We start from the raw sequence: 14,289 nt of genomic DNA, 5'->3' as shown, positions 1-14,289 counted from the left end.
TAGAACTAGCCAGGTGGGAAGGGGCCAGTGAGTCATTCCAGGCAAGAGCACAGATGTGCGCACAGCACAAACGCCTGCACTGCACATTCACACGCAACAGAGAGGCGCACGGGGCACAGAGGCATACGCTGCCCAGGGTTGGAGGTGGAGGCAAATGTGAGCAGTTGGCTATTTCATCTGTTGTGATTACCTGTTACCATGCGACAGGCCACCCCAAACCAGCCATGTAGTTCAGAACGTGTTATTCTCTCTCATGGCTCGTGGGCTGATTGGCCAGTGGTCCTTCCTGGGGATCCCTGGGCTGATTGCAGGCAGATGGTAGCTGGGGCTGCAGCTGTCTGAGGGCTCATCTGGGCTGGACACCGCAGATGTGTGTGTTTTTAAAACACACATCAGAGCAAAATTTATATGCTGCTCTAACAATAAATAAATAAATAAACCCTGGAGGAGATCATCCATATCAAGTTTTTAATCATATTTCGTTGTATGGATGGAGTATAGTTCATCTAAATAGTCCCCAGTGGATGGGTATTTAGTCTGTTTTCTTTTGCAATTATGAACAAAACTGCACGGAACATCCCTGAACACAAACATTTGCATGTATATGTGGATGTATCAGTAGAAGAAATTCTCATAAATAGAACTGTGGGGTCAAAGGAGACAATTGTGACAGAAGGCCAGGGTGGTGCTGGGAGGCAGGGCCTGCACTGTGCCCATTGCCTCTGTGGCTGCTGGAGGGTCGGTGGTTAATACAGCAGTGCCCTTCTGTTCTTATAGAGCCTAAGCCCCCTAACTGGAGATTTCTCATTTATAGCCCATGAACCCAATTCCAGCACCATTGCCTCCTGACATATCAAGCTTCAACCTCATTGGTGACAGCCTGTCTTTCGACTTCAAGGATACTGATATGAAGCGACTGTCCATGGAAATAGAGAAAGAAAAGTACGTAGTCTCCCCACCTCCGCACCCTGCTTGGGCAACTGGTGAACTAGAGTGAGTTGGTCCTGTCCTGGGGAAAGTAGGGGGGTCACTGCCACAGCTTGTCACCAGCTCCTGCAAAGGTTTGCTTTGTTGTTACCGCCTGGAGGAAGAATTTCCTAATCAGAAAGGAAGGACTACAGACCAGCATTCAGTCTTCCAGGGTAAAAATGATGCTTGATTGGTGACCTGGAATTTATAGTGGCTCAAAACCTCACCTAAAGCATGGGGCAGGCTCTCAGGGATCTCCGAGTTGGCAGAGAGCTGTGCACATGGTAACAGTGTGTGACAATGAGCTAACATGGCACTAGAACATGTTTCCTAGTTGTGTTCTCTGGTGGCTCAAATCTGTGACATTCCATGTTTAGAACAAGGGTCAGAGAAACAAAAAAGAAACTTGGGCTCAAGGCTGAGGACAGCAAATGTCCAGGTCGGGCCTGCCTGCTGAGTGAGACAGCACTGAGTTCAGTCCCGCACGCCTGTTCCCAGCAGCTTCTGCTGCTTTGTTCTCCTGCATTTTATGGTCATTGGATGTGGACCTAAGATGGGAAGCAGTCCCGCTGCAGAGGAAACCTGAGGTGCCCCCCAGTTCCCAGCCGGCGGCAAATTGGCCTGCTGTGCCACAGCTTGGCACAGAACATTCTCAATAGCTGCCATGCACTGAGTGCCTGGGTGTCAGGGTGTTTTAGCTTTTTATCTTATTTCATTCCCATTAACTAGCATCAAACTGACATCAAAGGTAGGTTTCAGTGTTCCCATTTAGAAATGAGAACGCAGATTTAGAGCGTTTAATGAACTTACTCACATCACACAGCTGAAGGGGGATCAGAACCAGCATTCAGCTCCGAGCCCGTCCAAGTCTCTGTGCTTTACCTTGTGCACTATCCTTGGGACAGTGTCTCCTTGGAGCCCAGGGTGGGCCACCACCAGCTGGCTGTGGCTCTGTGGGCTCTCCACACGGAGATTAAAACCAGAGTCTCTGTCTGTGATATCTTCTGCTAGAGTTCCCCTTCCAGCCATCCACCATTGTCCAGGCATGCTAATAGCATTACATGGCTGTGATCAGGGTGAGGCTACATCTGTCTGTGTCCTGCTTTTTTATAGTTCCTGTTTTCTTATTACCCGTGCACATATTGTCAGAGTCCACATACTAGCATGGGAATCACTACAGAATATTCCTCGGTGTCTGTGTTGCATGGGCCATGCCCTTATAGTTGGGACATTTTGGGGATGGTTTCCAGATTTTCATCATCATAGATACAGTATCTACTTGCAAGTGATGATGGGGATTGTTTTATTCCTAATGTTGGCTGGGTGAGTGTCCATCATCTTTAGGAGATGATAACATCAAATAAGTAGGGATGTGGCCTCTGCCAGTCAGAAGTCACTGGAATGGGATTACTTCCCCAAGAAGTGTTGAGACAAGAAAATTGTTTGGGATGCCAGGAGGCTTATTTCATGTGTGTGGTGTTTTTTTTGTACAGAACTAAAAGCTATCTATTTCAGCTGGTGTTTGTAGAGGATTTTATGAGAGCTTACAGTAGAGTGGAAGAGGGATTTCCTGCACTTTCTTTTATTTAATTCTGACCACAGCCCTGCGACCGTTACTCCAATTTTATGGACAAGGAAACTGATTCAGACCAGTTAAGTGACTGGCTCAAGCTCCCATGTTCCATGAGTGGCCAAGTAGAGACCTGAACCCCGGGCTTCAGACCCTGGATCCCATGCTGAGTGTTTGTAGGTCTGGAGCATCTCAACCTTGCTATGTCTCACCGTTGGCCAAAGCCATGATGCACAGTGTCCTCTTTCGGCAGAGTGGAGTATATGGAGAAGAGCAAGCATCTGCAGGAGCAGCTCAATGAACTCAAGACTGAGATCGAGGCCTTGAAACTCAAAGAGAGGGAGACAGCCTTGGATATTCTGCACAATGAGAACTCTGACCGGGGTGGCACCAGCAGCAAACACAATACCATTAAAAAGGTACCAAGTCTCCTGTCTTTTGCTGGTCAGGATCGTCATTAATGAAATGTGAGGTTGGCATCTGGTTTCCTTAGTAGCCAAATCATTAAACTATTGTCATTTTTAATATGTAGTTAGTTGAGGAAATTTTTTTGACTCATGCCTAAAAGGGAATTTAATCTGCCAATGACTGTGAACCCATTGGCTTGAAGGAAGGGGAGCTTTTAATACCAGCATTTCGTGGTGAAATGAATCACTGTTCCTGGGCGGGTTTTGATCCATCATTTAGCGGTAAAGCAATTCTGTCTTTTAAGCCAAGGGGGGTTCTACCCAGGGAGCTGCCTTACTTAATGAGAAAGCAAAATGAGATGGAGGCTGTTGAGAATAGACTCTCCCTCTAGTCTTTTTGTGTTTTTTTAAGTGGCAAGGACTATAAAGTTCTGTTCTTGATTTAGAAACCAAATGTGGAATTTTTAACTTTGTTCATACTTACAGGGAAGTATCTAGAGGAACCTTAATGTTTTAAAAGATGAAACTTCATTTATGTGGCTAACAGTTTCATATTTTTCTCCACTGATATTTGGAGCTTTTAGCATTTTAGAGGAAGTTCATTTCCATCCTAAATATCAGCCCAAGAATATGCTTCTCTGATGTCGGGCAAAGCAGAAAGGTCCTCTCCTGCTCCTAACAGCCCAGGGTCAGGTTAACACCTATAAAATAGGTGTCATTAGGAGAAGACTGGTCATTGAGTTCAGATAATGATAGTTTAGATATGTTTAATTTTTTACTCTTTACCTTTAGTCTTTAAAATGTTCTCCCAGTTTAAGGAATATCTGTTTTCAGTGGTTAAGCCGTATCTGAAAACTACCTGCCATCATTGATGGGCATAGTCGGGAGCCCCAAATTCTCTCTCTTGACTGCAGCTAGTATTGGCATCGGGTAGAGAATTCCTCTTAATAGCGTAACCCAGAAGGAAAGACCTTTCCACATTTGCATTCTTCTTACTGCTGGCTTCTGTCATGTACTGCATTTCCCTTCCAAAAGCAAATTATTAAACAGTTAGCAAAAGGGGAGCTGAAGTGAGGCCTCAGCCAGTGAACAGAGAAGTAAAATGAGTGGGCCGGTGAGCCAGTCAGGCCTTGGAGGAGCTGCCCCAGGCCCCTCCCTGCCCCCACTCACTCATCTGGGTACCAGAGTGGCCTCATCTCTGCCGCTGCTGCAGTGAGCTGGGCCCTCAGCCACAGGAACCTGGAGTGCTGAAAGCTGGAGAGACCCGTTTCCAAGCCATGAAAACAAACAAATGAAGTCACTTGTCACAATTTCAGGCCTGTCTGAGCATTTTGCAAATGGCACATGTGGCATTGTTGATATCACAGGGTATGTTTTTGTTTTTCTTCATTTTGCTGGTTTAGCCTCAAGCCCAAGGCAGAAGACCTATCTGCATTTGAGCCCTCAAAGTAGGTTATGCCCAGGTACTCTGTATGTGGTGATGGTACTGCCCTCTGTGATACTAACCCATGCATGAGCTTGCCTGTCTGTGTCCCCAGTCCACGCCAACCCCTCCCAAGGGCAGGTGGCGTCTGGGTACTGGCCACAGCATGCTTTGAGTCTGAGAGCAGCCGTGTACCCTGTGGGGCCACACCAGCCTCCGGGGGTCCAGAAGTCTGCCTCATTCTGAAGAGCATGTCAGTGGGGCTGTAGGACTGGTCGTCCTTCACATCTTGTGTCACTGTTGGTCTGGAGAAGGTCACTGCTTCTTGTCCAGTCAGGTCTGTCTAAGTCTTTCGTCTTGGTGGCATACTTCTTTGATAATAACCCTAGCATGGAAACGGGGTAAATTTGGGTGTTTCTAAGACTATTGTCTTTAACTCAAGATCAAGACCTTTCATGTGGTGACAGCCTCTGAAGACCCATGGTCTCACCTGACAGCATCTGGTCATGGAATGAAAGGGCTGCCCAAGCTCACTCAATTCCCTTAAAGCCTCACCTTTCTGGACACATTCATTTTCTTGTCAAGTAAAGCAAACTAATAGCACAGGGGTCTGGAGTGTAGTCAGTCTCAGTGGACCGTCTGTCTGCCAGCGCTCTAAAGGCCACCTCTGCTTCAGCTCCGCCACAGCCCGGGGCGGAGTTGTGATCGCAGTGAACTCACATTGGGATGGCGCAGTTGCGGGCACCCAGTGGTTGGGCAGTCGGTGGTTGTTGAGGGAATTAATTGAATGCTACTTTTCTTCTGCAAGTGTGTATCCTCCCAACGTTCCTGGGCAGTGGACAGAATTTATTATGCCCAATAGTAAAATAGCATCCTGCCGCTGCTCCTCACCTAATACCCCGTAGTACCCAGTGAGGCCACCAACATCCGACAGTCACGTAGGACGTGTTCTTTCGAGTCCTCACCGCGGTTTCTGCTGCTAGAAGAAAATAAGCTCATTGGAAGCTTTCTACCAAAAAATGAGATCTGGCATAAATAGATCCTATTTGTGGTTGTTATCCAAGCAAGAGAGGTTAGCTATTAAAGTCCCAGATGGATCTCATTATAAGATGGATTCGAGCTGTCAGTGGTTTCAAGAACCCATGGCATAAACCCCAGGTTGTGTGTGACACTTTTATTTAGCAGACTCCTGTTTCTTAAGCCTTCATATCACATGTTGGTGTTGAAATACCTCAACACTGGACGGTGCATGCTCTGAGCAGGGATACCCAGCACCAGGATGGGCAAGCCAGGTGGATCATCCGCTCAGTAGTGACCCCTGGCACCCAGAGGACCCCAAGATTTGGTTTCCTGGACTGTGGCTGGCATAGAGGCAAGCAGAAAACCCCTTTTTATTTCAGCCTGTGCTGTCAGATATTCCTGACATCTGACTGCACTGTTCCACTGTGATATAATTTCATCTTCCCTCTTTCTGTAATGATCCAGAGCGTTTAAATTCTTCGAGGGGCCTGATTTTGACCATCCGTTCTCACTGAGCTATTATTGTAGACAAATGAGTTTTGATTTGTAGTCAGATTTGTACTGCTGCTAGGACATACAGAAGGCCTTTTTTTTTTAATGTCTTAATGTGAACTTGTTTTCAGAGCAGGCTGCCAGGCTCCAGTTAATCAAGAATTCTGTTGAATCCAGAGTTAATACAAGCATAGACTTGGCTTTTAACACAACTGGAGTTATCTCAGCGTCACTAGATTAAGTAGTGGTAGTTTTTGCTACATGTGAAATTTGATTACTTTCCATTTATTTAGACTTTGGTGGTCCTTGGGGCCAGGACTGGCGACTAGCCAGCTGCCTGTGCTAGGGTGGCTGTGGGCTTGTGCCTCCTGCGGTCTGGTCTGAGGCGAGAAGAGAAACACCACTGCAGGCTCTGGAAGTGTGGGTGCCTAGAATGTCAAGGGCAGAGCTCCATCTAGAAAGTCTGGGATGAGAACTGCCAAGGCTGGTGGTGAACTGGAGAGTTTCCACTGTCCTGAAGTGCCATTAATCTTGGTTCAAACCAGCCTGCATTGATTTTTGTTGTTTTTGGTCATACATTTCTACAAGGAGGGAATGGTTCTACCTACCATGACCGTTGTGTTATTCCTCCCCTTCACTTTCAGTGTCGTTCTGCCTCACCACGAGGTCTTAGTGTCTGATGTGCCTCAGTGGTACCCCCGGGGGCTGGGTAACAACACACTAATTCCGAGGGTTTACCCCTGGGTTACCCAGGTTACCATGTTCCCTTGGAATGCTGAGAAGCAGTCCGGTCTGGTTAACTGAGGCGGCTGTTGCTCTGCCACTTACTTTCTCTGTAATTCTTACTTTCCCTTAAGGCTCAGTGTCCTCAACTGTAAAAAGTAAATAAAATGGTCCTCACCCCCTGGGATTATTGCTGGGATTAAATGAGGTCATGCACAGGAAACACTTCGTTCACCGTAGGAGCTCAGCAAGGGCTTCAACATATATAAAGAAACAAATCTGCTTGTGAGCCTGTGATGAAGGACACACCACATTTATATATACAACTTGTAGTACCCATATCCACTAATTGTATTAATTTCCATGTGTTTGGAGGTAAAAACCTTTAAAAAGCCAGAATTCACTGGTTACTCTGATTTGGGTTCGCAAGTATATATTTTCCTCTCCCACTAACTCCCTGCATTTTCGCTTTTTCCCACTTGGTAAGCAGTGCAACTCATTTGAAATTTGCACCTGAATCAGAGTGGCACCAGGGATCAAGCTCAGAAGCCACCCTTGGGTTGGAACCTAGATTTGTTTGCAGGGAGGGAGGTTGATAGCAACACTAATTCCTGGCATCTGAGTCTTTGGAGTGAGGGAGTGAGGTCCGGCAGTGAGGCTGGGGTGAGGGGGACACAGGTGTCATGGGCTCCAGCTTGTCTTCAGAGCCATCGTGCTGATGAGGTGAGCGGTGGCGGGTGTGACTGAGCTGTGCAGCACACTTTGGAGGTGAAAATGCAGTCCTAGAGTGCACACACTTAAGGGTCCTGCTTGCATCCCCTCTCAGGGGACAGCTTCCACTCCCCAGCCCAGAGCTGGTCTGCATGCCAGCAAATCCATCATCATTTTTTGTGCCTGTGGTCTCCAAGGGAGCACAGGGATTTCAAAGGATATCGACAGATGAGAAATCACGGGGGGGCGTAAAGCTTAGAAAGCTTATTTTATTAGTAAATGGTTCACACCATCAAGGTCCAGCTGTGGTTTCCGCCAGTGGAGAAAGAGGAAAGAGGAGTCATGACATTTCTCTGAGGCTCTGGCTTCTCTTGGATCAGGAAGACATAAAAGTCCAATGTCATCTTCAATTTGCTCGGACTTCCCTCGGAGATGCAGAGCTGGTGAAGTGCGGTAGAACACTTAACACACCCGGGGAAGTGATAAATCACAGGGTGAGATCCTATGCGCGTGAAAGGCGGCTCCCGCAATTAAAGCTAACGGCCAGAGCCTCCCCGGTGACCTCTGGTCAGCGTGTCTGCCTCCAAGAGGGCTGCTCAACAGTTCCTGCTGCATGTACGGTTAATGTGTTCAGCCCTCTCCTGACCCCGGTCATGGGAGCCCCGTGGCTCTGCCTGCTTGGGAAACAGCATTATCTCCTGGAGCATCCTCTGCCCCGACATAAAAGGCCGAGCACTGGCTGCCCAGCTCCAGAACCTTCCCTTTGTTGTTGGAACGCTGCAGGGGGCGGGAGGAGGAGGAGAAGGGGAGTGGGGGAGGGTGTAAGGGTTAGCAAGGAGCACTGTGGCACCAGGGATTAGAGGTAGGGAAGAGTGCAGTGGCGATCTGGACTCTTCCTGGCTCCGTGGGAAGCACAGGGAAGGCATTGGGAGGCGTGGGCTGGACTCAGGGAGTGCTCTCCTGAATGTGACACCTGGGCTCACCCCTGAAGGCCACTCTTACCTCACATTCACACAGGCTAAATGCCCAGGTGCCTCTTAACTGTTGAGGGTTTGCGGTTTTCTTGCTCATTTCTGGTATTTCTCTGCATAGGAGTTTCTACCAGCCTCTTTTCCGAAAGACCACGACCCAGCCTGGTTTTGGTTGGGAGACTTTACCCGGTGAAGCAGTTGCCCTTTGGGAGGTATTGAGGAGCCTGTAAAGCCTGCCTTACCCTCCTAGGATATTTTACAGCCATTTAGTGCATGAGGACATTATTGGACCTTATTTGATGCAGTAAAACATCCCATTTGGTCCCTCAGCACTGAGATATGTTTCAATGCAGCTTTCCTCCGGCACCTGATTTGTTACTGCAACAGTGGGAGGGAAGAGACGGGATGCAAACTCATTCTGCGGGCTGGAGGTTCTGTTATTATCCTTGCTGTGATTTCCCTTCTGATATTGGCAATTTGAGAATGACATCAGTATATCTGCACCTTTTTCTTAAGGTACTCGTTCAGTGTGCTCGTAGCTATCAGCTAGCTTCCACCTGCCCAGTGAGGTGAAGCAGGCCTATTAGTCCATTTTCCAGGTGGAAGAACAGAGTAGCAAAGGGTCCTGCCAGCAACACAGGGGCAGACAACCAGTTTCTGGGCATCTTTCTGTGGCTTTAGGTCCCTAAAAGATTAATACATAAAAGGGACCCTCTGGGTTTTCCCTGGCAGATTTCTCTCTTGAGCAGATAAAGTAGCTAATACCAAATTGGATTTGTTAATTGGAATGGACTTGGTCTTTCATGCCACCTCTGTTTAGGGATAAGTGTGTGAATAGCTCTCTCTCCATGCACATCCCCAGATGGCATTTGGGTGCAAGCTGTCACTCGCAAGATGGCAGAGACTCTTACTCTGGCCAGTTTACAGCAGCTACCCGCCTTCACTGGTCCTGTCCCCTTGGCTCTGGTTTGGAAGGGGGAATGTTTATCACACCCTAGACCAAAGATTATGTTGGAAGTTGCTGCTGCTGGCTTTGCCTGTCACCTTTCCGCTCCAGAGTCAGCTTTCACCCGGTGGATCTGTATTTCCTTTTGTATCCTTGCCCTCCCCCCTCCTTCATTTTCAGTACACATGTAGTGGTGGAGAGGAAGTATAACATGATTTTAGGGCTTGCATTTCAATTTCACAGCATTTTTATGGGACAAGCAGAGTCTCAGTGCCTGGAGTTATTAGGTTAGTATCTAAAGTGGGTTCAGCACGGTGGGTCTTATTGTTTAAAATGAATTAGACAGCCCCGCCCACTTCCTTTCTCTTCCCTGGGGATGAGTGGATCTAGGCAAGGCCCCCAGAGACTAGTTGGAGGAATCCTGATTAGTTTTGCTCTCCCAGCTTAATTGTAGAGCTTCCTTTCCCTCGTCATTGATAGCCCAAGTGGCTCTGTGTCCTGCCCACCCCCACGCCACCCGCATTTGCTTTAGGAACCAGATCATCACAATGTGGCCTTGTGAATCAGTTTTCTCCATGTGCTGATGAAAGTGTAATTCATTCTTAATCAAGCAGCCTTGCTGCTGCAGGCTCTGTGCCCGAATACATTTAGTTCCCTCCAATCACTTTGGGAAACAGTCCCCCCAAAAGGACTTTTAGAAGAGGGCTGGGGGGAGAATTGGCAGTGCCCCCCTACCCCATGCTGTGTCTTTCCAGCAGGGGGCACTCTTGGGACCAATGCTGGAGGAGCCTTTGCAGCTGGGGGAGAGGGGAGGAGGGGTAGACAGGCTGGGAGAGACTGATGAGCCTGCAGCTTGTCACAGGTGCCTTCCAGGCTTCTGTCTCTAGACCCTGGGCCATTTCTTAAGAGGGGGCAGGTGCCAGATTCTTGTATCTTGGGGGCTGCCTGAAAACCCCAGTGAGCAGGAAGCAGTAAATCTGCGTATTCCTGCGTGCCTGTGTTAAGGAGAACCTGCTGGGTTCCAGCTCCTTCCTAGGATTCAGAGGAGCCAGCCTCCTTCTTAAGGAGACAGATGTGTCTCCTGAAGTTGAACTTGTTTAGATTGGGTGGATGTGCCCTTTTGGTCACACCATGCAAAGTTTGGGTCAGTGTGAGGAGGTCTAGCTCTGTCAGGTGGCTCCCTCTCCTGCCCTTTCACAGACTGGGGGCTGCCCCAAACAAATGGCAGTTTGATGGAGAAATGAACGGGATGAGAGGTGGCTCTGCCAGACTGTTTGTCAATACTGGGCAGGAGGAAAGGGCCAGGCCCAGCAGGTGGATCAGAGCCCCCATTAGATAAAAACCAAGCCGTGTATAGATCTGCGGCAGAGACAGAAAAAGAAGTTTGTCTCCTCAGAGTGGAATTGGATTAGTGACAGACTTGAACAGCCGGTTCAGTCAAGAGAGAACTTAATTCCTCCTGTATTATTCACGCGGCTTATTTTAATCAGATGTGAAGAGACAGCTGGAAGAGAAGCGGGGCAGCCCAGTGCCTGGTGAGGAAACTTCATGTTCTTTTAGTCATGTTAGGGAACTGGCAAGAGCACTGGTTGGAGGCTTTGTGCGGGGCCCCGTGTGGTTTATCACTTCCCGACGGAGTGGGCATGACCACCAGGACTCCCGTGGTTCGCCCTTGTCTGGATTCAGTATGAGTTTTGGACATTACATGGCAGACACTGTCACTCACTTGTCCTTAGAAGGATTAAGGAAGGTGGACCAGATTCAACAGGTCCCAGAATGATGCAGCCGTTGCCCACGAGGCCCTGCTTCCCGAGGCTCTTCAGTTTCAGCACCTACTGAAATTCGGAGGAAACCTCTGCCTGGACAGCCTTGGAGAATGGCCGTGGCAGTGTGCTTGTGGAGCCCACACCCCATGCACTTGGGGAAGTCCCCTCCTTCATGGAGGCGCTGCCCCCTCTTCAGCAGGTCTGGCTCAGGGGCGTGGAGGAGTGCTGTGGGTCACCGCAGGAAATGGGAGGCCGGGGGTGGGACTCACAAGACTGGCCTCAGTTCTCCCAGTGCGACACACAGCAGGTGAGGGCCCTCTTGGATCATCTACGGTACCTCTGTGTGCTGTGTGGAGAGAGCCAGGCCAGTTATTGAGCAAAAAGATGGACCAAACACGGATGTGGGCTGGTACACCTCATAGTGTGAGGGGTGGTGGGCAAACCAGAACGCTTGTTAGCTAGTTTTCATGAGTATGCAAAGAAGGCCCCAGAAACCCTTTGTTTCATGAAGAGCTGGGTACCGTTTCTTCTGAGCCTTTCCCTTCTCTTTTATGAATACCTCCTGCCTGAAGCTGTACTGTAGATGTGACAGTCAGTGAGCTTTCTAGAAAGAGCAGGTGGGGAAGAATCCCACAGGTGAGGAGAGCTTGCCCAGCAGAGGTGGGAAGCCAGAGTCCAGCTGGCAGATTCTGTCAGCGGTGCCTGAGGGGAGGTGTCCTGGGCTCCCTTAGAAAACCTCCCTGCCCCTGGGCCTCTGCGGCCCCGCCTGGAGGAAAGAAACCCAGACTTCTCCTCGCTGACCCCCTCTCACCCCCTGCCTCCTTCACCTGCTCTCCGCCAGCCGTGCCCTCCTGTGTAAGACTCAGGGAGCACTGGCTGGCTCAGGAAGAGGACATTTTAATGTCTAAGATAAAGGCTGCTGCTGAGGTGGCAGCAGCCACAGGCCGAGGTGGCGATGGGAAGGGTTCCAACAGCAGTGGGCAGCTCGTGCAGCAATTTCCTGACAGTAGGACTCCTGATGGAATTGTACAGTAAGGGTGAGAGATGGGGGCGGTGGCAGCCGGGTCTGCTGTGGGCCAAGGCAGGTGGCTCCCAGCGCCCTCAGTGACAGCAGCCAGGTCTGGTGCCCCTGCCCAGTGGCTCGGCCTGAACTTCTAACAGCCTAGTGCATTTTGGAAGACTGTGCACTCTCCTCTCTCCGAGGCCGTGTGTCTGTGCCGCTTTCCTACATCTCCATGGCCAGAGCACTTGACTTCGCTCTGTACTTTCCTTGGGCTGGGGTACAACTTCTGCTCTTACAAGATAAGGGGTGATGCTGAGCCACTGCTGTGCAGTGTGGAGTGGGGACCGGGGAAGTGTCCTGCCCACCCGAAGAGGGCTTTGCATCCCAGCGAACACATGCTCAAGCAACTGGCATCTGGCGCTGCTAGAGCTGCCAGAACCCTCCCCTGGCACCTCGTGGGGACAGCCAGCACCCAACTAGAGTAGAGGATCCAGGAATTCTTGGAGCCAACATTGTACAAATGGGCAGGAGGCTTGCGGAGGCCCCCACAGCCTGGGCTCCCTGCCTGGGGAAGTGGCCAGGCCTCTTGGGGGCATCCACTTGCCCTGCCTCGGAGGCCACAAAGGCCAGCCCTGCCTTCTCCGGCACATTCTACCCTGTACTCTGCCCTGCCCACCCCCCACCTCCCAGAAGGAGAGGAGCCAGAGCTGGGGGAGCGGAAGATAACAGCTGCTGAGCTCTGTTGCCAGCCAGGCAGGGTGCTGAGCGTTTCACAGCGTTCCCCAGTTACTCCACAGGCCACCCTGTGAGGAAGGGGCTGCCACCACCTCTGCTTCACAGTGGGGAACTGAGGCCTGAGCCAGTAACCTGCTCAGGACAACCCAGCTGGTAGGTGGCCCAGATGGCTCTGGGTCAGGCAGTCTGGATGTGGCTGTGTGGAAGGTCTGGGGAAGAGCCCTGACCTCTGCAGGGCCCCTTTCCCCTGAGGAGCCGCCTGAGGTCTCCAGGAGTATGGGAGAGACCTGAGCAGAGATTTGGGGTTTTACACCTTTTGATTTAAACTCTCCCCCAAGAGGATTTTTGTCCCAGAGGTTCTCTGGTTCTTTCTTTCCCAGTTACCATCCTGGTTCCATTATCACAGAGCACATAACTCGTGGCCCTTCTCCTCGAGTTGCATTTAGGGAGAAACCCATCCAAACTCGGCTCCCTTCTAGAGGGAGTCCGGTTTCAGCAAAGGAATGAAAGCTCTCTCCATTCCCATCAGAGCTGGGCTTTCCAAAGCGGTTCTGAAATTGGTCCCACTGAAGAAAAGGGCTCAGATGCCCCCCCGCATTCAGCTTGTTAGTCGGGAACTTCAAGGCCAAAAGATTTGGCAGGATTTGAAGAGCCGCTTTCAAGCTGTCTCATTCTGAGCACACTGATGCCGTCTGTCTTTGATGGTGAAGCAGTTGATTTGGCGTCTTCCCCCCCACCCTTTGGAGAGACTCAGACGATACTGAGGACTCTTTGAATTCAGAGACCTCCAGAGGTCGAGGGAATGGGCCAGGCCATCTAACCTGCCCCCGGGGTTTAACTCCAGAGGAAAGAGGCTCAGAGAGGTCAAGGGTGTCCACTAAGGCCACACAGTGAGTGGTTACAAAGGGGAATTAGCAGCCAGGCCTTGTCAGCCCCATGTGGAGCTCTCACCTTTTCCTGTTATAATTTATCATTATAGCCTACATCTTACTCAACACGCATTGTTGGAGTTCCTACTAGGTGCCAAGCACTAATGTAAGTGGTTTGGGGAAATACAAAGGTGAGCAGCATGTACTCTGAGTCCTCCCTCCCTGCACCTCTCCTCTGAGGTCCCAGGGCTGGATGTGGGACACACAGTCTTGCCCAAGTTGATTTCAGGAGTAGAGCAGGGGGTGGGGTGCGGGGAGAATGCACCTGCCAGATGCTTCTGTTTGGGAAGATCCTGGGAAATGGTCTACAGTCAGGAATTGGGGTTCAGCGGTATAGGGGGTCACAAACTCTAGTCATCGTCTGCCATGCCGAGAGCCCATCCCTGGGGCGGCTCTAACAGTTTCTGGGCAGAGCACCGCCCCTTGTGCCCTGTCTTTTCTGCCTGAACCAGTCCCACCTACAAAGCCCATTCCTCCCAGCTGGTGGATGGAAACCTCTCTCAGCTGCCAGGGCCTGGGCAAGTCTGCTTTGGGGCCACCTGGGAACCGGGAGTGGAAGGGACAAGCTCTTCCTCTTCTGATGCAGGCCTGCCTTGCCTGAGGCCATGTCACCTTGCCCCAGCA

At 50.3% G+C, this 14,289-nt stretch overlaps 1 protein-coding gene across 4 annotated transcripts in view; it reads left to right on the top strand.

Annotated features, from left to right (window-relative positions):
* The window catches only part of NF2 (NF2, moesin-ezrin-radixin like (MERLIN) tumor suppressor), a gene marked incomplete at its 3' end in the record, with an annotated part of 61,182 nt that overhangs the window by 43,958 nt on the left and 2,935 nt on the right, over positions 1-14,289 (top strand). The window contains exons 14-16 of one of the 4 annotated variants that reach the window (XM_081122966.1): positions 815-942; positions 2,793-2,958; positions 4,350-4,394. In XM_081122966.1, coding sequence (XP_080979092.1) covers positions 815-942; positions 2,793-2,958; positions 4,350-4,385 — 330 coding nt within the window. Of the gene's footprint in view, positions 1-814; positions 943-2,792; positions 2,959-4,349; positions 4,463-14,289 lie in introns of those variants that run through there. The other 3 variants (XM_081122967.1, XM_081122965.1, XM_081122968.1) reach the window with 3 other exon arrangements.

Source organism: Miniopterus schreibersii, assembly GCF_964146895.1.
Source record: "Miniopterus schreibersii genome assembly, chromosome: 20".
NCBI classification, from domain to species: domain Eukaryota; kingdom Metazoa; phylum Chordata; class Mammalia; order Chiroptera; family Miniopteridae; genus Miniopterus; species Miniopterus schreibersii.
Note: the sequence above shows the minus strand (reverse complement) of the source record. Positions and strands in the feature narration are given on the sequence as shown.